Raw genomic sequence first — 13,946 nt, forward strand, 5'->3', positions numbered from 1 at the left:
CTAGACACCCACATGCCCAGAGACCCAATGATGTAGTGTCTTTCAGGACCATAGTACTTGGCACTGCTCCTCACTAGGCAACAGGCACTTGCTCTACAGACCCAGCCCTCATTCCCACCAGGAACCCGGAATCTGGCGGCTCTCCCATCAAAGCCAGCAAGAGAGCCCCACCTTTTTCTCCTTCACCCTGATTGTTCATCGGTGGAGTGTCCCTCTCATAATATATATGAATTTTCTTGACAATGTTCTGTCTCTGCAACTAGAGAAAAAACAAAAATAAGGACAGTGTGAGGATCTAATTAAGCTTCCTGTGCTCTGAGCTCACAGGCCTTCTGTTCCCTCTTTGTCCTCAGAAAACTAACTGGGAAACTGTCCTTGAGTCGATGGTCCCCAAAGGAACCTGAGAAGACATCAGCGGGAAAGGATCTAGCTTTTCCTGGAAGACTTCTCAGGTCCAATTTGAAACAGGTATCATAAAAGTTTCCTCCTTCAAGGAGGAAAATATTCTGCTGGGGAAAGGGCCTGCTCTTAGGACAGTAGTTATTTGATGCTAACATTGGGGGAAAGATTTATTGAATCAGGTCTCTGTTGTAGTTGATTTTCCCTCAACATGCCCAACCAAGGAAACTGTATACATCAGCTATAACGTATATGGTCTGAATTTTATAACTGCCTTTGACTGAAAAAAGAAATGAAGCTGCATTTTCATCTGAGATAAAGAAAGAGGAGCTCACCTCAATGTCGGGAAGAGCCTCTTCTTCTACCTCAATGGCATTCCTCCATGCATTGGGGGGGAGCTAGAGGGACACAGAGGAATTATCGGGACACTGACCATGATGCTGAGGAATCACTCAGGGAGTTTTTTTTTTTTTTTTTTTGGTGAGATATGGGGAGGGAGTGTACAGGTGTGAGAGGATAATACGTGTGGACTGAGTTGCTGCAGGTTCAGCCCCTTTAGTGGAGGAAGGAAAGCGAAGGAGGAGAGCAGGAAAGACATGAAAACAGACCTTCAGTTTTCTAGCTAAGGGGAACCTAATCAATGGGAAAAGCCACTCCAAAGCAAGCTGTGTTTCAATCATAGAGACCCAGATGCCTCCTGCTGGTCTGAAATTTCTGCTAAATAGATACTGTCTTTGTGACTTCTCAGTTTATCTGCTCCCAAAAAGCCACATTGTAGTGACTGTATTTATCATCTCTTCCATAAGTCTTTGTACTTAATTAGAGTTTAAACTTTCATGGAGGATTGACTTCTAGTCTAGGAAAAGTATGCTAATAAATGTATTCCCAAACTCTTTCTCCTAAAGAAAATCAAATACTGAATATGTGACATTACCAAAATCCTGTCAGTAAAGATGATCACTACCAGTCACATCACTATTTTTCTCCCAGTATTGTCCACAAAATGTGTGCAGGTCCCTGAATGAAAGGGCCGTCCCCTGAATGAAAGGCCGTCCCAGAGGGTAAAGGAGACAGCATTACTGCACGATGCAGTAAAGTGTGCAGATGCGCCTTGGATCTGGTGTTGCCATGGCTGGGGTACAGCTCTGAGTCAATCCTAGCCTGGGAACTTCCATATGCCACAGTGGCAGTAAAAACATAACAAAAATAATCATGCTATTTTCAAGGACAGAGTCCAATGACTCCTCCAGCCCATTTTAAATCTCAATGATTCCCACACTTCTTGAAATGTACGAGACCATTTTATCTCCACATATTCACATCCCTGCTTCTGCTCTGCATCTCTTCTGCTTGATATTTTTACTTCCGTTAGTGTGATACACAGAACTTTGCATAATTTTTAAGTACACAGTTCCATAGCATTTTTACTTCCACATGTTCAGACCCATCAATGCTAGCTCAGCCACATCTTTGTCATCATAACATGACTCTATACCCATTAGGTCACAATTCATCTTCATCTTGCCTCCAGGCCTTGGTGATTTCTACTTCTGCTATATGAATTTGCCTATACAAGTGGAATTACATGATATTTGTCTTGCTGTGCCTGCCTTATTTCTCTCCACAATATAGTTTTGTATTATTTGGTCCACCATACTCTAGATATTCAAGCTTTAACTCCACACTGTGGTTAAGACTATTCCATTTGGTTACTTCCCATTTATTTTTCCAGTCATCTCATTCATCACACATTATTCACAGCCTTTGGGTACTGCCATTTTGACTCTTGGGAGAAACTGCCAGGGAGCATTAGAGTTAGATCTCTGTGGTATAATGGGACAGGAATATTGTGCATTTGTCAAATAGCAGAGTTTTTGTAAGAGAACCAAGTATGAATCTTAATGCAAACTATGGACTTTTCATTAATAAAAATGTATCCATATTGTTTTTCTAATTGTAATAAAGGTACCACAAGCATGTTATATGTTATCAATGGCTAAAACTGGAGCGATAGGATTAGGAACATCTGTGTTCTTTGAATTCTTTGCAATATATTCCAGTCTAAAAATGTCAATAATTGAATGAAACTGGAAACACATTTTCCTGAGGAGGCACATTAGCTAATGTCCAAAAACCAGCTAGCATCTACACCCTAGCTAGAGATCATATTCACTCTTAAACATCAACCAGCTGTTGAGATTTCAATGTATTTTTATTTCCACAGTGATAACAGTACCAACTGATTAAACAGGACTCAACTTGGACGCACACATACAAAAAAGACATCACATAATTTTTCATAGTACGTTCTTAAATAGAGGACACTAAAGAAAAATTATTTTTGCAGGAACTTAATGAGAAAATCTAAACAGTACATTCAACTGACTCAATTGTAGGGTGCACCTACTTGTGGTGCAGGAGTGTACGTTTTTGCGTCAACCAGAGTTTCATCCTTGTGACCTCGGAGGCTGGCTACTTTTAATCTGGAAGCAGGATCCTACAAAATGTATTACCACAGAGAGAACTGTTGACAACTTGCTGTCAGAAAATAGGGAAATTAGTACTCATTAATTCCATTTAATCATTTGGTCCCCTGGCTCACCAGCTGCCCAAAAGAGCTTCCTGGATCAAAACAGTCATAGAAGATTGAGCAGTTTAAAACAACTAATAGACAGGATTTACGAACAAATACCTTTGTTTAACTGAGACCTTCTAGAAACACAGGAAAGCACAGTGATTGTGCCTAATGGTCTGGTTCAAACACATTTAGAAGAATCATGAACTTGGGAAAGGGTTGTAGATCCCTAGGTGCCTCAATGCCCTGTCCTAAGATGTAGAAATGGTAATCTGGCCAACTTTTAGTATTACGTCATGAGGACCACTTCAGGCAGTACGGGTAACATTTTAGAAAATTGAAGGATGGGTGCTCCATCAATGCTCCGTATGTGTTCAGCCTTGAGTGATGGCAAGAGTAAGCTAGACATTCAGTGGTGGTTGAAACCAGAGAGGGTAAATGGATGCCTCAGGTCAGGAAGGGTGGAAGCTTATGCCCCAGCATCTTCATGGGAATGATGCTTCGCAGCTCATGGACAGCATCTATTTTCACCTCCTCTGATACCCAGTCCAGTTGAAGGGGAGGAAGTGCAAACAGGGGTTATAACCCACAGAGTACAGTGGGGGGCACTTACATCTAGAGGGATGAAGTGACTTTCCAAGAGTCACAACAATGTTCAGTGACAGATATGTGGCAGGAATGGACCTGGTTTCCTGAGGACAGAAATCCTTGCCCAGGGTTCTGAGATCATGCCCTGGACACCTGAATCAGGAGCTCCCCTCAGTCTCTCTCAACCCCTCCTGCCCCATGGTTTCTGTGGGTGAGTTCTGATGTCCCAGAGGAACTGCCTGATCTTAGAGAAAAGCCCACACCCTCACTCTGCCTTTGATCCCCATCTTTTTCCCCCTGATCCACAATATAAACATTTCTCCCAAACAAAGCCCCTCTGAAGGACCTAGGGATTCTAACTGCTCTTGTTCTCCCAGAATCTTCTTCCTGTCCGCTGTCTTTGTCCAGAGGAGCTTCCCAATGACCACTTGACCCAGAGCTCAGAACATTCTAAACCAAACTCCACATGATGGCTTTGCCAAGGACCAGCTTCCTTTCAATGGACCAACCCCGGGCGTAGAGGCAAGTAAGTCTGGGTGTCGAGTCTACCAATAATTGATTTGAGTACCCCTCTGAGCAGCCTGTATGAAGGGCTGCCTAAGGATGGGCAGGGATCAAGTCCTCACCAAAATTCTGCTCTATCGACACCTCATCCATCTCTAGATGCTTGGAGAAGAAGGCAACAGTGTCCCACATCCATTTGAAAGCCACATTCATGCTCAAGAGGCAGGCAACCCCACCCAGATTGCTCCTTGAGGATCCCCAGACTGAACCTCGTTCCATCAGTGACCACATGTTCATTCCACTCAGTGATCACACTGTTCCTTTTCATCAAACACCTGGAAAAACCCAAAGAGCCCGTGATCCTGTCCACATCAACCCAAGGAAATCCCGCCAGTAAATCCCAGTTTCCTTGCTTTATAACACTCTAATAGACCCCCAATATTTGGTTTCAGTTTTAACAGCTACATTCAGAATTCCATGTTCCCCCTGGAATGTCCATTCCTGGGGAGGCATCCAGTTTCACCTGCTTCAGTGGGAGCAGTGTGGGTGCATTCCCTTTGTCTTTTCTCTGGTCTAGAGAGTACAAAGTTGGCATTAGGAAATAATACGGTGAACATATGTCCTATATAATATAATTTGCTGGCTGTGAGAGGTCTTGGTCTCAGTTTTAAATCTAAAAATTTTTATACTGTGTGATATTGTATAAACTATTTAATGCCTTTATGCATGAGCATTTTATAAATAAAATTGAATTAACCATGCCACTTATTTTCATACATGTTCTGAGGAATACATGATGCTTTTGTATGAATGCTAATTACACTTCCAGTGCATATTAGGTGCTCAACACATGACCTCTCTACCTAGTAGGTGTTGTAACAACAGTGACAATGGTAGCAACAGTAACACTCAAAAATCTCAAAAATATTTCTTATACTGTATTTTGATATTGTGTTTAGAGTTAATTCCTTGACTGACATATTTCAATTATGTGGCCTTCATATGTAATATGGTTGGTTGAAGTCTTTAACATCTTTATGGAACATTCCATAGAAAATGTTGAATGTAATGAGAACTTGTTTTCCCTTCTTGACTAGCAAACACTATGCTTTTTCTCAGACAGTCTGTGAGTTTGTCCTTTACCATTTTTATAAGATGTAAAATCAGAACAAATCTTTATAAGAAACAGAACATCTACATAAAATAATTCACTATTGCATAGCACTTTATTCTCTTTTGTGGTCATGGTCCACTGTAGTAATTTTAAGAGAATTCAATATGGTAGGAGGCAATAAGAATACAGGAAGTGCATCTCAGGGCATATAAAAAACTTTATGACTTTCTTAAGTAGAAATATAACTTTCCAAAGTAGAAATTCACAAAATAACTCGATCAAATTGATAGAAAAAACTGCATTTATCTTACCAGAATAAAGAAAATCAAATGATAGTATTTTATTTAATTACCTACCTAACTTACCTAATATATTTAGTTTATATACATATGTATGTATGTGTGTGTATATATAGATATATATAGATTTGAAGCTATATCTTGATAAAGAAGATCTATTTATTTTTAATTATTATTTTCTTTAGAACCACACTCATGGCATATGGACGTTCCCAGGCTAGGGGTTGAAATTAGGGTTACAGCTACTGGCCTGCTTCACAGCAACAGCAACATGGAATCCAAGCCATGTCTGTGACCTACACCACAGTTCATGGTAATGCCAGATCCCTGACCCACTGAGCAAGGCCAGGGATTCAACCCACATCCTCATGGATACTATTCAGATTCATTTCCCACTGTACCATGACAGGAACTCCCAAAGGTCACTTATTAGAGTGTTTTGCATAGAGTTGCATGATCAATATCTGATCACCCTCCCTTGATAAACGGTGGTCTCTCTAACAGCTGGAAGGTCTATTCAATAGAAAAGAGGTAATATCAGCAAAAAATGTGGCCAGAGCTTTAGATGATAAATTATAATTGCATCAAATGAATAAAATACCTAGGAGTAAATTTAGCAAAGAAAAGTAAGAGATCTTTATACTGTAAACTGTAAGACAATAATGAAAGAAATTGAGAAAGTTAAAAAGTAATTAATAGATATTCTGTGCTCATGGATTAAGTGCAAATATTGTTAAAACACCCATGTTACCCAGAGCAATATACAGATTCAATGAAATCCCTATCAAAATTCCAATGGTATTTTTTCATAGAAATAGAGCAAACAATCCTATAATGTGTACAGAACCAAAAACAACCCAAATAGCTAAGATGGTCTTGAGAAAGATAAAAGAAGCTGAATACTTCATGCTCTTTGACTTAAAATTATATTACAAAGCTAAAGCAATCAAAACAATATAGTATTGACATAAAAACAGAGAGAGATTAATGGAATAGAAGAGAAAACCCTCAAATAAATCCACATATCAATGATCAATTAATTTATGGCAAAGGAGGAAAGAATATAACACAAAAAGGATAGTCTCACAAATAATTATGTTGGGGAAAATGGACACATGCACAAGTGAACCTAGACCTCTTTCTTATGTCATACTCAAAAATCAATTCAAAATGGATGACATATTTAAACACAGATCCCAAATCATAAAATTCCTAAAAGAAAACATTGGAGGCACATTCTTTGACAAAGATCTTGGCAATGACTTTTTAGATTCAACAACTAAAGCAAATACAACAAAATTAAATAAGTGAGACTACCTCAAACTTAAAAGGTATGCATTGCAAAGGAAACAATCTAAAAAATGAAAACTCAATCTAAGGAATCAGAGAAAATATTTGTCAATCATATCTCTGACAAGGAAGGGGTTAACATCCAAACGATAGTTGAGTTAGTCTCCCTAAGCCTTGCCTTCAAAGGGCACTTTGTTCAGACACACTTGACAATCTAAGGAGTTACTTGCTATTCCAAGCCACAGAAATCCAGTACTTTCCACTTAGGACCTTCCAAAACAACCTGCAGAAGCAAAACCACCCTTATCTGCCATTTCTGGTGTTCCTGTTCCTGGAAACACTTTGGTGCTCTAGTCTATTTCAGTCACAGTTGTGTGAAGAAACAACAACCTATTTTAGGTATTTCAGGCAAAAATATATTTAATGTAGAGAATTGGTACTTAACAAAAGCATCAGAAGCCATGGGTGAAAGTCACTAGATTCTTCTGTGTTATTTTTTCAGTTGTGACCTAAATAACCAGAAAGTTCCTCTTAACGACACATCATAAAGTGACTAGAAATCTCCAATGAGTATTAAGACTTTCCTAACTATTTCTATAGTTATGACAGAATAACTTTCTGTTCCTAAAATATGTGGTTACAGGGATCATCAGAAGGGGAGGAAATAAGTCCATGAAATAAAAGGAAAAAAGAAGAGTAAAAAACCTCAACAGAGATTCACAGATGTCCACCTCAGGGTTATAATACCAAGTGACATGTAAAATACAAGAAAGACTGTTGTGCTTTGCTTCAGATTTTTATAAATGACTCAATGTGAAAGATACTTTAGTTGTCACTGGGAATGTTACAGCAAACTAGCAAACATTACCCTCCTCCTTCCACATTTTAAAGTCCATTGAGGAATACAGATAAGGAATCAGAGTCACAACCTAAGGTCTTAGCTGTATGGCTGGTGAAAATATGGGACCAAAATATTAGTTAGTAAGTTCAATTTTAAATTTAATTCTTAAGACCATCAAATTGCTATGTTTTAGTTTTTGATTTTCCTAATATAACTCTAGATTGTAAGGAATGACTAGTTTCAAAAAAGGCTAGGTGCACAGACTGATACAATTTTATCAGGACTGTGTCATTTGCTCTCCATCTTTTCATTCTGTTTTCTGGTGTTAGCTCCTTTTTATAACATTTTCCTTAGCATTTTGGTAAAAAAGTCACAAAGTATTTTGACTGCCCATCCATGGACCTGATGCCTTTTCTTGGGACAATCACTGACTTCAGGGAGATAAGGGGATCTCTTTAAGGATAGCCTGGCAAATACCCTTATACTCTGGAGTGGGAAATCACTTTGGTGTTAACAGATCCCCCAGAATCATGTGGGGTTGGGGGAAGGCAAAGTTCACAAATGGGAAAAGAGATATTTCCCACAGGAGGGAATGGAAAAGGGAAACTGGGAAGACAAACCAAAAGATGTCAATTGGAATCTTTCATCTTTAAGACTGACTTTTTAAAGTGTGAAAAAGAAAAATGTCATGAGTAATTTGATAGGGATTGCATTGAATCTGTATTTGGGTAGTATGGCCAATTTCACAATATTAATCTGCATTTGGGTAGTATGGCCAATTTTACAATATTAATTTTTCCAACCCAGGAGCATGGAGTATCTTTCCATTTCTTTACATCTTCTTTAAACAATTCAAAAATGTATATACAACCACAAAAGACCCAGAATTGCCAAAGCAATCCTGAGAAACAAAAACCAAGCAGGAGGCATAACTCTCCCAGACCTCAAGCAATATTACAAAGCCAAAGTCATCAAGACAGTGTGGTACTGGTATCAAAACAGACAGACAGACAGACCAATGGAAGAGAAGAGAGAACCCAGAAATAAACCCCAACACCTATGGTCAATTATCCTTTGACAAAAGAGGCAAGCACATAAAATGGGAAAAAGACAGTCTAGTCAGCAAGAATTGCTGGGAAAGCTGAACAGCTACATCCAAATCAATTAAACTAGAACACACCCTCACACCCTGCACAAAAATAAACTCAAAATGGCTGAAAGACTTAAATAGAAGACAAGACACCATCAAACTCCTGAAAGAGAATATAGGCAAAACATTCTCTGATGTCAGCCTTACAAATGTTTTCTCAGGTCAGTCTCCCAAAGCAACAGAAATAAAAGCAAAAATAAACCAGTGGGACCTAAGCAAACTGACAAGCTTTTTCACAGCAAATGAAACCAAATAGAAAACAAAAAAACAATTTATGGAAAGGGAGAAAATAGTTTCAAATGATGCAGTGGACAAGGGCTTAATCTCTAAAATGTACAAATGACTTATACAACTCAACAGCAAAAAAACCAACAACCCAATGGAAAAATGGGCAAAAGACCTGAATAGACATTTTGCCAAGGAAGATGTACAGATGGACAACAAGCACATGCAAAAATGCTCAACACCCCTGATTATAAGAAAAATGCAAATCAAAACTACCATGAGATGCCACCTCACACCATTCAGAATGGCCATCATTAAGAAATCCACAAATAAAAAGTGCTGGAGGGGTTGTGGAGAAAAGGTAACCCTCCTGCACTGTTGGTGGGAATGTAAGCTGGTACAATCACTAAGGAGAACAGTATGAAGGTATCTTAGAAAAGTATACCTAGAACTACCATATGATCCAGCCATCCTACTCTTGAGCATATGTCCAGACAAAACTTTCCTTAAAAAAGACACATGCACCCACATGTTCATTGCAGCTCTATTCACAATAGCCAAGACATGGAAACAACCCAAATACCCATTAACAGGTGATTGGATTAGGAAAATGTGATATATATATACACAATACAATACTACTCAGCCATAAAAAAGAATGAAATAATGTCATTTGCAGCAACATGGATGGAACTAGAGACTCATACTGAGTGAAGTAAGTTAGAAAGAGAAAGACAAATACCATATGATATCACTTATATCTGGTATCTAATATACAGCACAAATGAACATTTCAACAGAAAAGAAAATCATGGTCTTGGAGAATAGACTTGTGGTTGCCAAGGGGGAGGGAAGTGGTATGGATTGGGAGCTTGGGGTTAATGGATGCAAACTATTGCTTTTGGAGTGGATTAGCAATGAGATCCTGTTGTGTAGCACTGAGAACTATGTCTAGATACTTATGATGGAGCATAATAATGGGAGAAAAAATACATATACAAGTATTTGTAACTGGGTCCCCATGCTGTACAGTGAAAAAAAATTGTGTTGGGGAAATAATTTTTGAAAATGTGATGAACAAAATAAAGAGCTTGCTGTTAACATTGAGAACTATGTCTAGTCACTTATGACGGAGCATGATAATGAGAGAAAAAAGAATGTAAGCATGTATTGTAACTGGGTCACTACGCTGTACAGTAGGAAAAAAATTGTAGTGAGGAAATAACAGTAAGAAAAAAATGTGATAAAAATAAAGTGTGAAAATGCTCAGCTGAATGAAATGTAAAGAGATATAAATCTGTTAATCTTTCAAATGTAAAGGGAAAGACAGACGGATAAAACAGTTCAGGCAGAGTGAATTTTATGAGTTAAGGCACAAAGTTACAAGACAAAATTTTGTAAAAAACATTGGTGTGCATTATGGCAAGGAGAGGAATCAAGATTAAAATATGCTCTGAGGGAGTTCCCATCGTGGTGCAGTGGTTAACAAATCCGACTAGGAACCATGAGGTTGTGGGTTTGATCCCTGCCCTTGCTCAGGGGGTTAAGGACCCAGTGTTGCCATGAGCTGTGGTGTAGGTCGCAGATGTGGCTCAGATCCTGTGTTGCTGTGGCTCTGGTGTAGGCTGGCAGCTACACCTCCGATTAGACCCCTAGCCTGGGAAACTCCATATGCCATGGGAGTGGCCCAAGAAATGGCAAAAAGACAAAAATAATAATAATAATAATAATAAATATATATATATATATATATATATATATATATATATATATATATATATGCTCTGAGAAGTGATGGGGCATTAGATCACCAGTCTGGAGAAATATAGATGGATTTGAGAGAGATTTTAGTGGGAAATGATTTCTTCTCCAAACAACACAGACTCTAGCCACACTTACTATATCCTCCCCTCACTCTGACTTATGCATTTGGAATTTCTTTTACGTTACCCATAAAATAGTTATTTATGAGGCTTCCGTAACCACTTTATCTAATGCAGTAATTACCATCAAATTTTCTCTTTATTTTTCTTTATAGCTTTACAAAGAATTTATTGTATATTACATGTTTATTTGCTTATCTCTTTGTCAGTATTTCCTATATAATTTTGAAAGTAAGATTTAACCATGTTGCTTACTGCTAGGTCCCAGCTAGAATAGCACTGCTACACAGTGCTTAGAATAACAGTGTTTTAAATGCTGTAATCATAGGCTGCATCTCAAAAGACAAGGTATTAAGTGACACTGAGGGATGGTAACTAGTCATCACCAGTGAGTGATAAAATGCAGCATCACAACCTACATGGCTTCACTTCACCTTATGCCTAGAAGAGCTCTTTATGGTCATCAGCAGCAGACCCAGGATTTTCTTACATCTTGTCAACACAGCCTCATTCTGGTTCATGAGAAATTCTGATGGCCAAAGTCTGTGCAAGCCATCCACTGAAGTTGCTTTTAATCACTAGCATTCTCCGGGGAGAAGGTGAGTATGGAAGGAAGCTGGGGGTAGTTTGTGAGTAGGTCCTCTCTGCTCAGAGTACCAGTTGTTCCTTGGACAGAAGGCAGATGCAAAGATGACTCCAGCAACACTTCATCACAGCTCACAGGCTAGCACATAGTCAGGTGTAGTGGCTGGCATCTTGAAAATTATCTGAATGAAGTCCTTTGCCATTTTTTCTTATGGAAAATTGCTTTTGATAAGCTTTTTTAAATCCAGTACTTTTTCAGGAATGCCTCCCTCAAGTGTCAAAGGTAGCTGGCTATCATACTTAGCTCTCTTTCTTATTCCTAGCCTCTTAGGGACCTTCATTTTAATCCTTAACATTGCTGTTTCAGAGACAATTCATATTTATACTTTGGAAGTACTAGGAGCCAAGTACAGTCATACCAAAATATGGGTTTTCAAATTCTTGAGACTCTTTACTAAATGAAGAACAGATATTTTATCTTATATTTTTCAAGGAAGCTGCCTCTTTTCCTTCTTGCCTTCATCACTGTTTATGGTCAGAGCTTATTTCATAAGCTCTATGCCTTAACAATCATTTGATTTTTATCAGTGCATGTGAAAAACATTTTCTTTTAGCAAAAAAAAACAAATTATCATGAATATTGTGACTTTTTAACACCTTGAATATCAACTGCCCTTTATGTGCTGAGTTTTGTTCATTTTGAATAGGGTATTTTTTCTGTAATATCTTATATAACACAGCTTGTTAAAACACTTGATGGCAATTATGGTCTGGGGGAGACTTCTTATTCTCCAGCCTCAAGATCGTGTCCTCCAAAGTTGAAATGAGCTTCAAGATTTTTTAAAAATCTTGCATTGCCAAGCTTAATTTGATCCAAGTAAGGGCTCACTTTTTAAATACCCTACTGTCTAATCCTCAAATTAAATTATCATCTTATCAAATCTTTCAACAAAATATATAATTTCCTTTCATAATTATTGCAAATTAAGTCATCAAGGAAATATTATGCTAAGACAGAAAAAAAAAGGTTTTAGGCTTCAATTATTTAAATATAAAGTCCAATCCACTAACAGTGAAATAGGTTAGGGAAAAATTAAATCTCTTGTGTTTTGCAGATTCTGACATTAAAGACATGCTTTTTATAAGTTTTACTGCAAGAATACACTGGTATACATATTTAAACAAATTTTATTCCTTAATATGCTTTAATTAGAATTAGTTGTAATGTTCCTAATGAATTGCTAAACCTGAAAATTTTCAGGGATACAAAGAGGAATCTAATTCTTTTCTTATAAATCTGTGCATTAATACATAGAAATAACTTGAAACATGCTCAAAAGTAATATCCACCTTCACACAGTTACCAAGTATTTTTTAAACATTTTGGTGGTAAACTATTATCTAATAGACCCTAAAATTAAACAAATATGATAAATGCCTTTAGGTTACCTGTTGTCATTAAAGAATATTGAATTGGTTGAAAATAAAGACCATTATACAGAAAAATGCAGCAGTCAACAATACCAGGAGAAGAATTTGGCCTGCATTTGGAAGCTGTATCAACCAACATATGCATCCCATGGGGTGAGGTGTAAATGTACCCATTTTAGGGGATGAAGCATGCAAATGCATGTTGTGTACTTCAGTCAGTGTCTGGAATTTCAACCTCCTCATGCAGCTTGTGATATTACTTTTAAAAGCATTAGCTTTGGCTTCAACTGAAAACTCTATTCATTGGATTCCTGTCATTAACTTCTTTACATTTTTATTAGAAAAAAAAACAATTTTCTATCATTTACATGAGAAAAATACATTTGCTTCCTAAGAAGTGAAATTATTCTGCTCTTATCCCTTGAGGACGCTGATTCTGTTGCCCCTTGAGATTTCATAGGATCAAGGACTCACAATTATGCTGGCTGTATGTTTTGTCTATGGCTCAAGTCAATGGTCTTCCAGTTTTTACTAGTGATGGTCTGGTCTATTGTCAGTAAACATTCTAAGCCAAGCCATTATAACCCATCCCTAGATCTTTCTTCCTCACAGGATGATCCTTTCCTATTATCCACACTTTTCTTCTTACAGTTGCATCTGTGACATACGGAAGTTCCCAGTTAGGGGTTGAATTGGAGCTGCAGATACAGCTTATGTCCCAGCCATGGCAACACCGGATCTGAGCTAGGGCCTAGGCTGCAGCTTGTGGCAAGCCAGATCCTTAATCCACTGACTGAGGCCAGGGATCAAACCCGCATCCTCACCGACATTATGTCGGTTTCTTAATCTGATGAACCACAATGGGAGCTCGCCATTTTCAACACATTTCAACCCTTCCCTTGCCCTTTTAAGACAAACCCCATCCCTCATGTTCATGGTTTGTATTCTGTATCTTCACCTTAAACAACTGTTCTTTCCTTTAGATTCCTCTGTGATTAACAAAGTATTCCCTTATGAACTTATCAACAAAATATTGAACCCCAATTTCATATGGGAGCTCCA

At 38.0% G+C, this 13,946-nt stretch overlaps 1 protein-coding gene across 1 annotated transcript in view; it reads right to left on the minus strand.

The window, feature by feature from the left end:
• LOC100518090 overlaps positions 1-13,714 on the minus strand; it is a 28,131-nt gene extending 14,417 nt beyond the window's left edge. Inside the window, exons 1-3 of the mRNA XM_021081352.1 lie at positions 13,709-13,714; positions 735-797; positions 172-259 (exon numbers count right to left, since the gene is read on the minus strand). Of these exons, the coding sequence (XP_020937011.1) occupies positions 172-259; positions 735-797; positions 13,709-13,714 (157 nt within the window). The remainder of the gene's footprint in view (positions 1-171; positions 260-734; positions 798-13,708) is intronic.
• Positions 13,715-13,946: the final 232 nt, after the last annotated feature.

This window comes from Sus scrofa, unplaced genomic scaffold (genome assembly GCF_000003025.6).
Source record: "Sus scrofa isolate TJ Tabasco breed Duroc unplaced genomic scaffold, Sscrofa11.1 Contig1431, whole genome shotgun sequence".
In the NCBI taxonomy this organism is placed as follows: Eukaryota; Metazoa; Chordata; class Mammalia; order Artiodactyla; family Suidae; genus Sus; species Sus scrofa.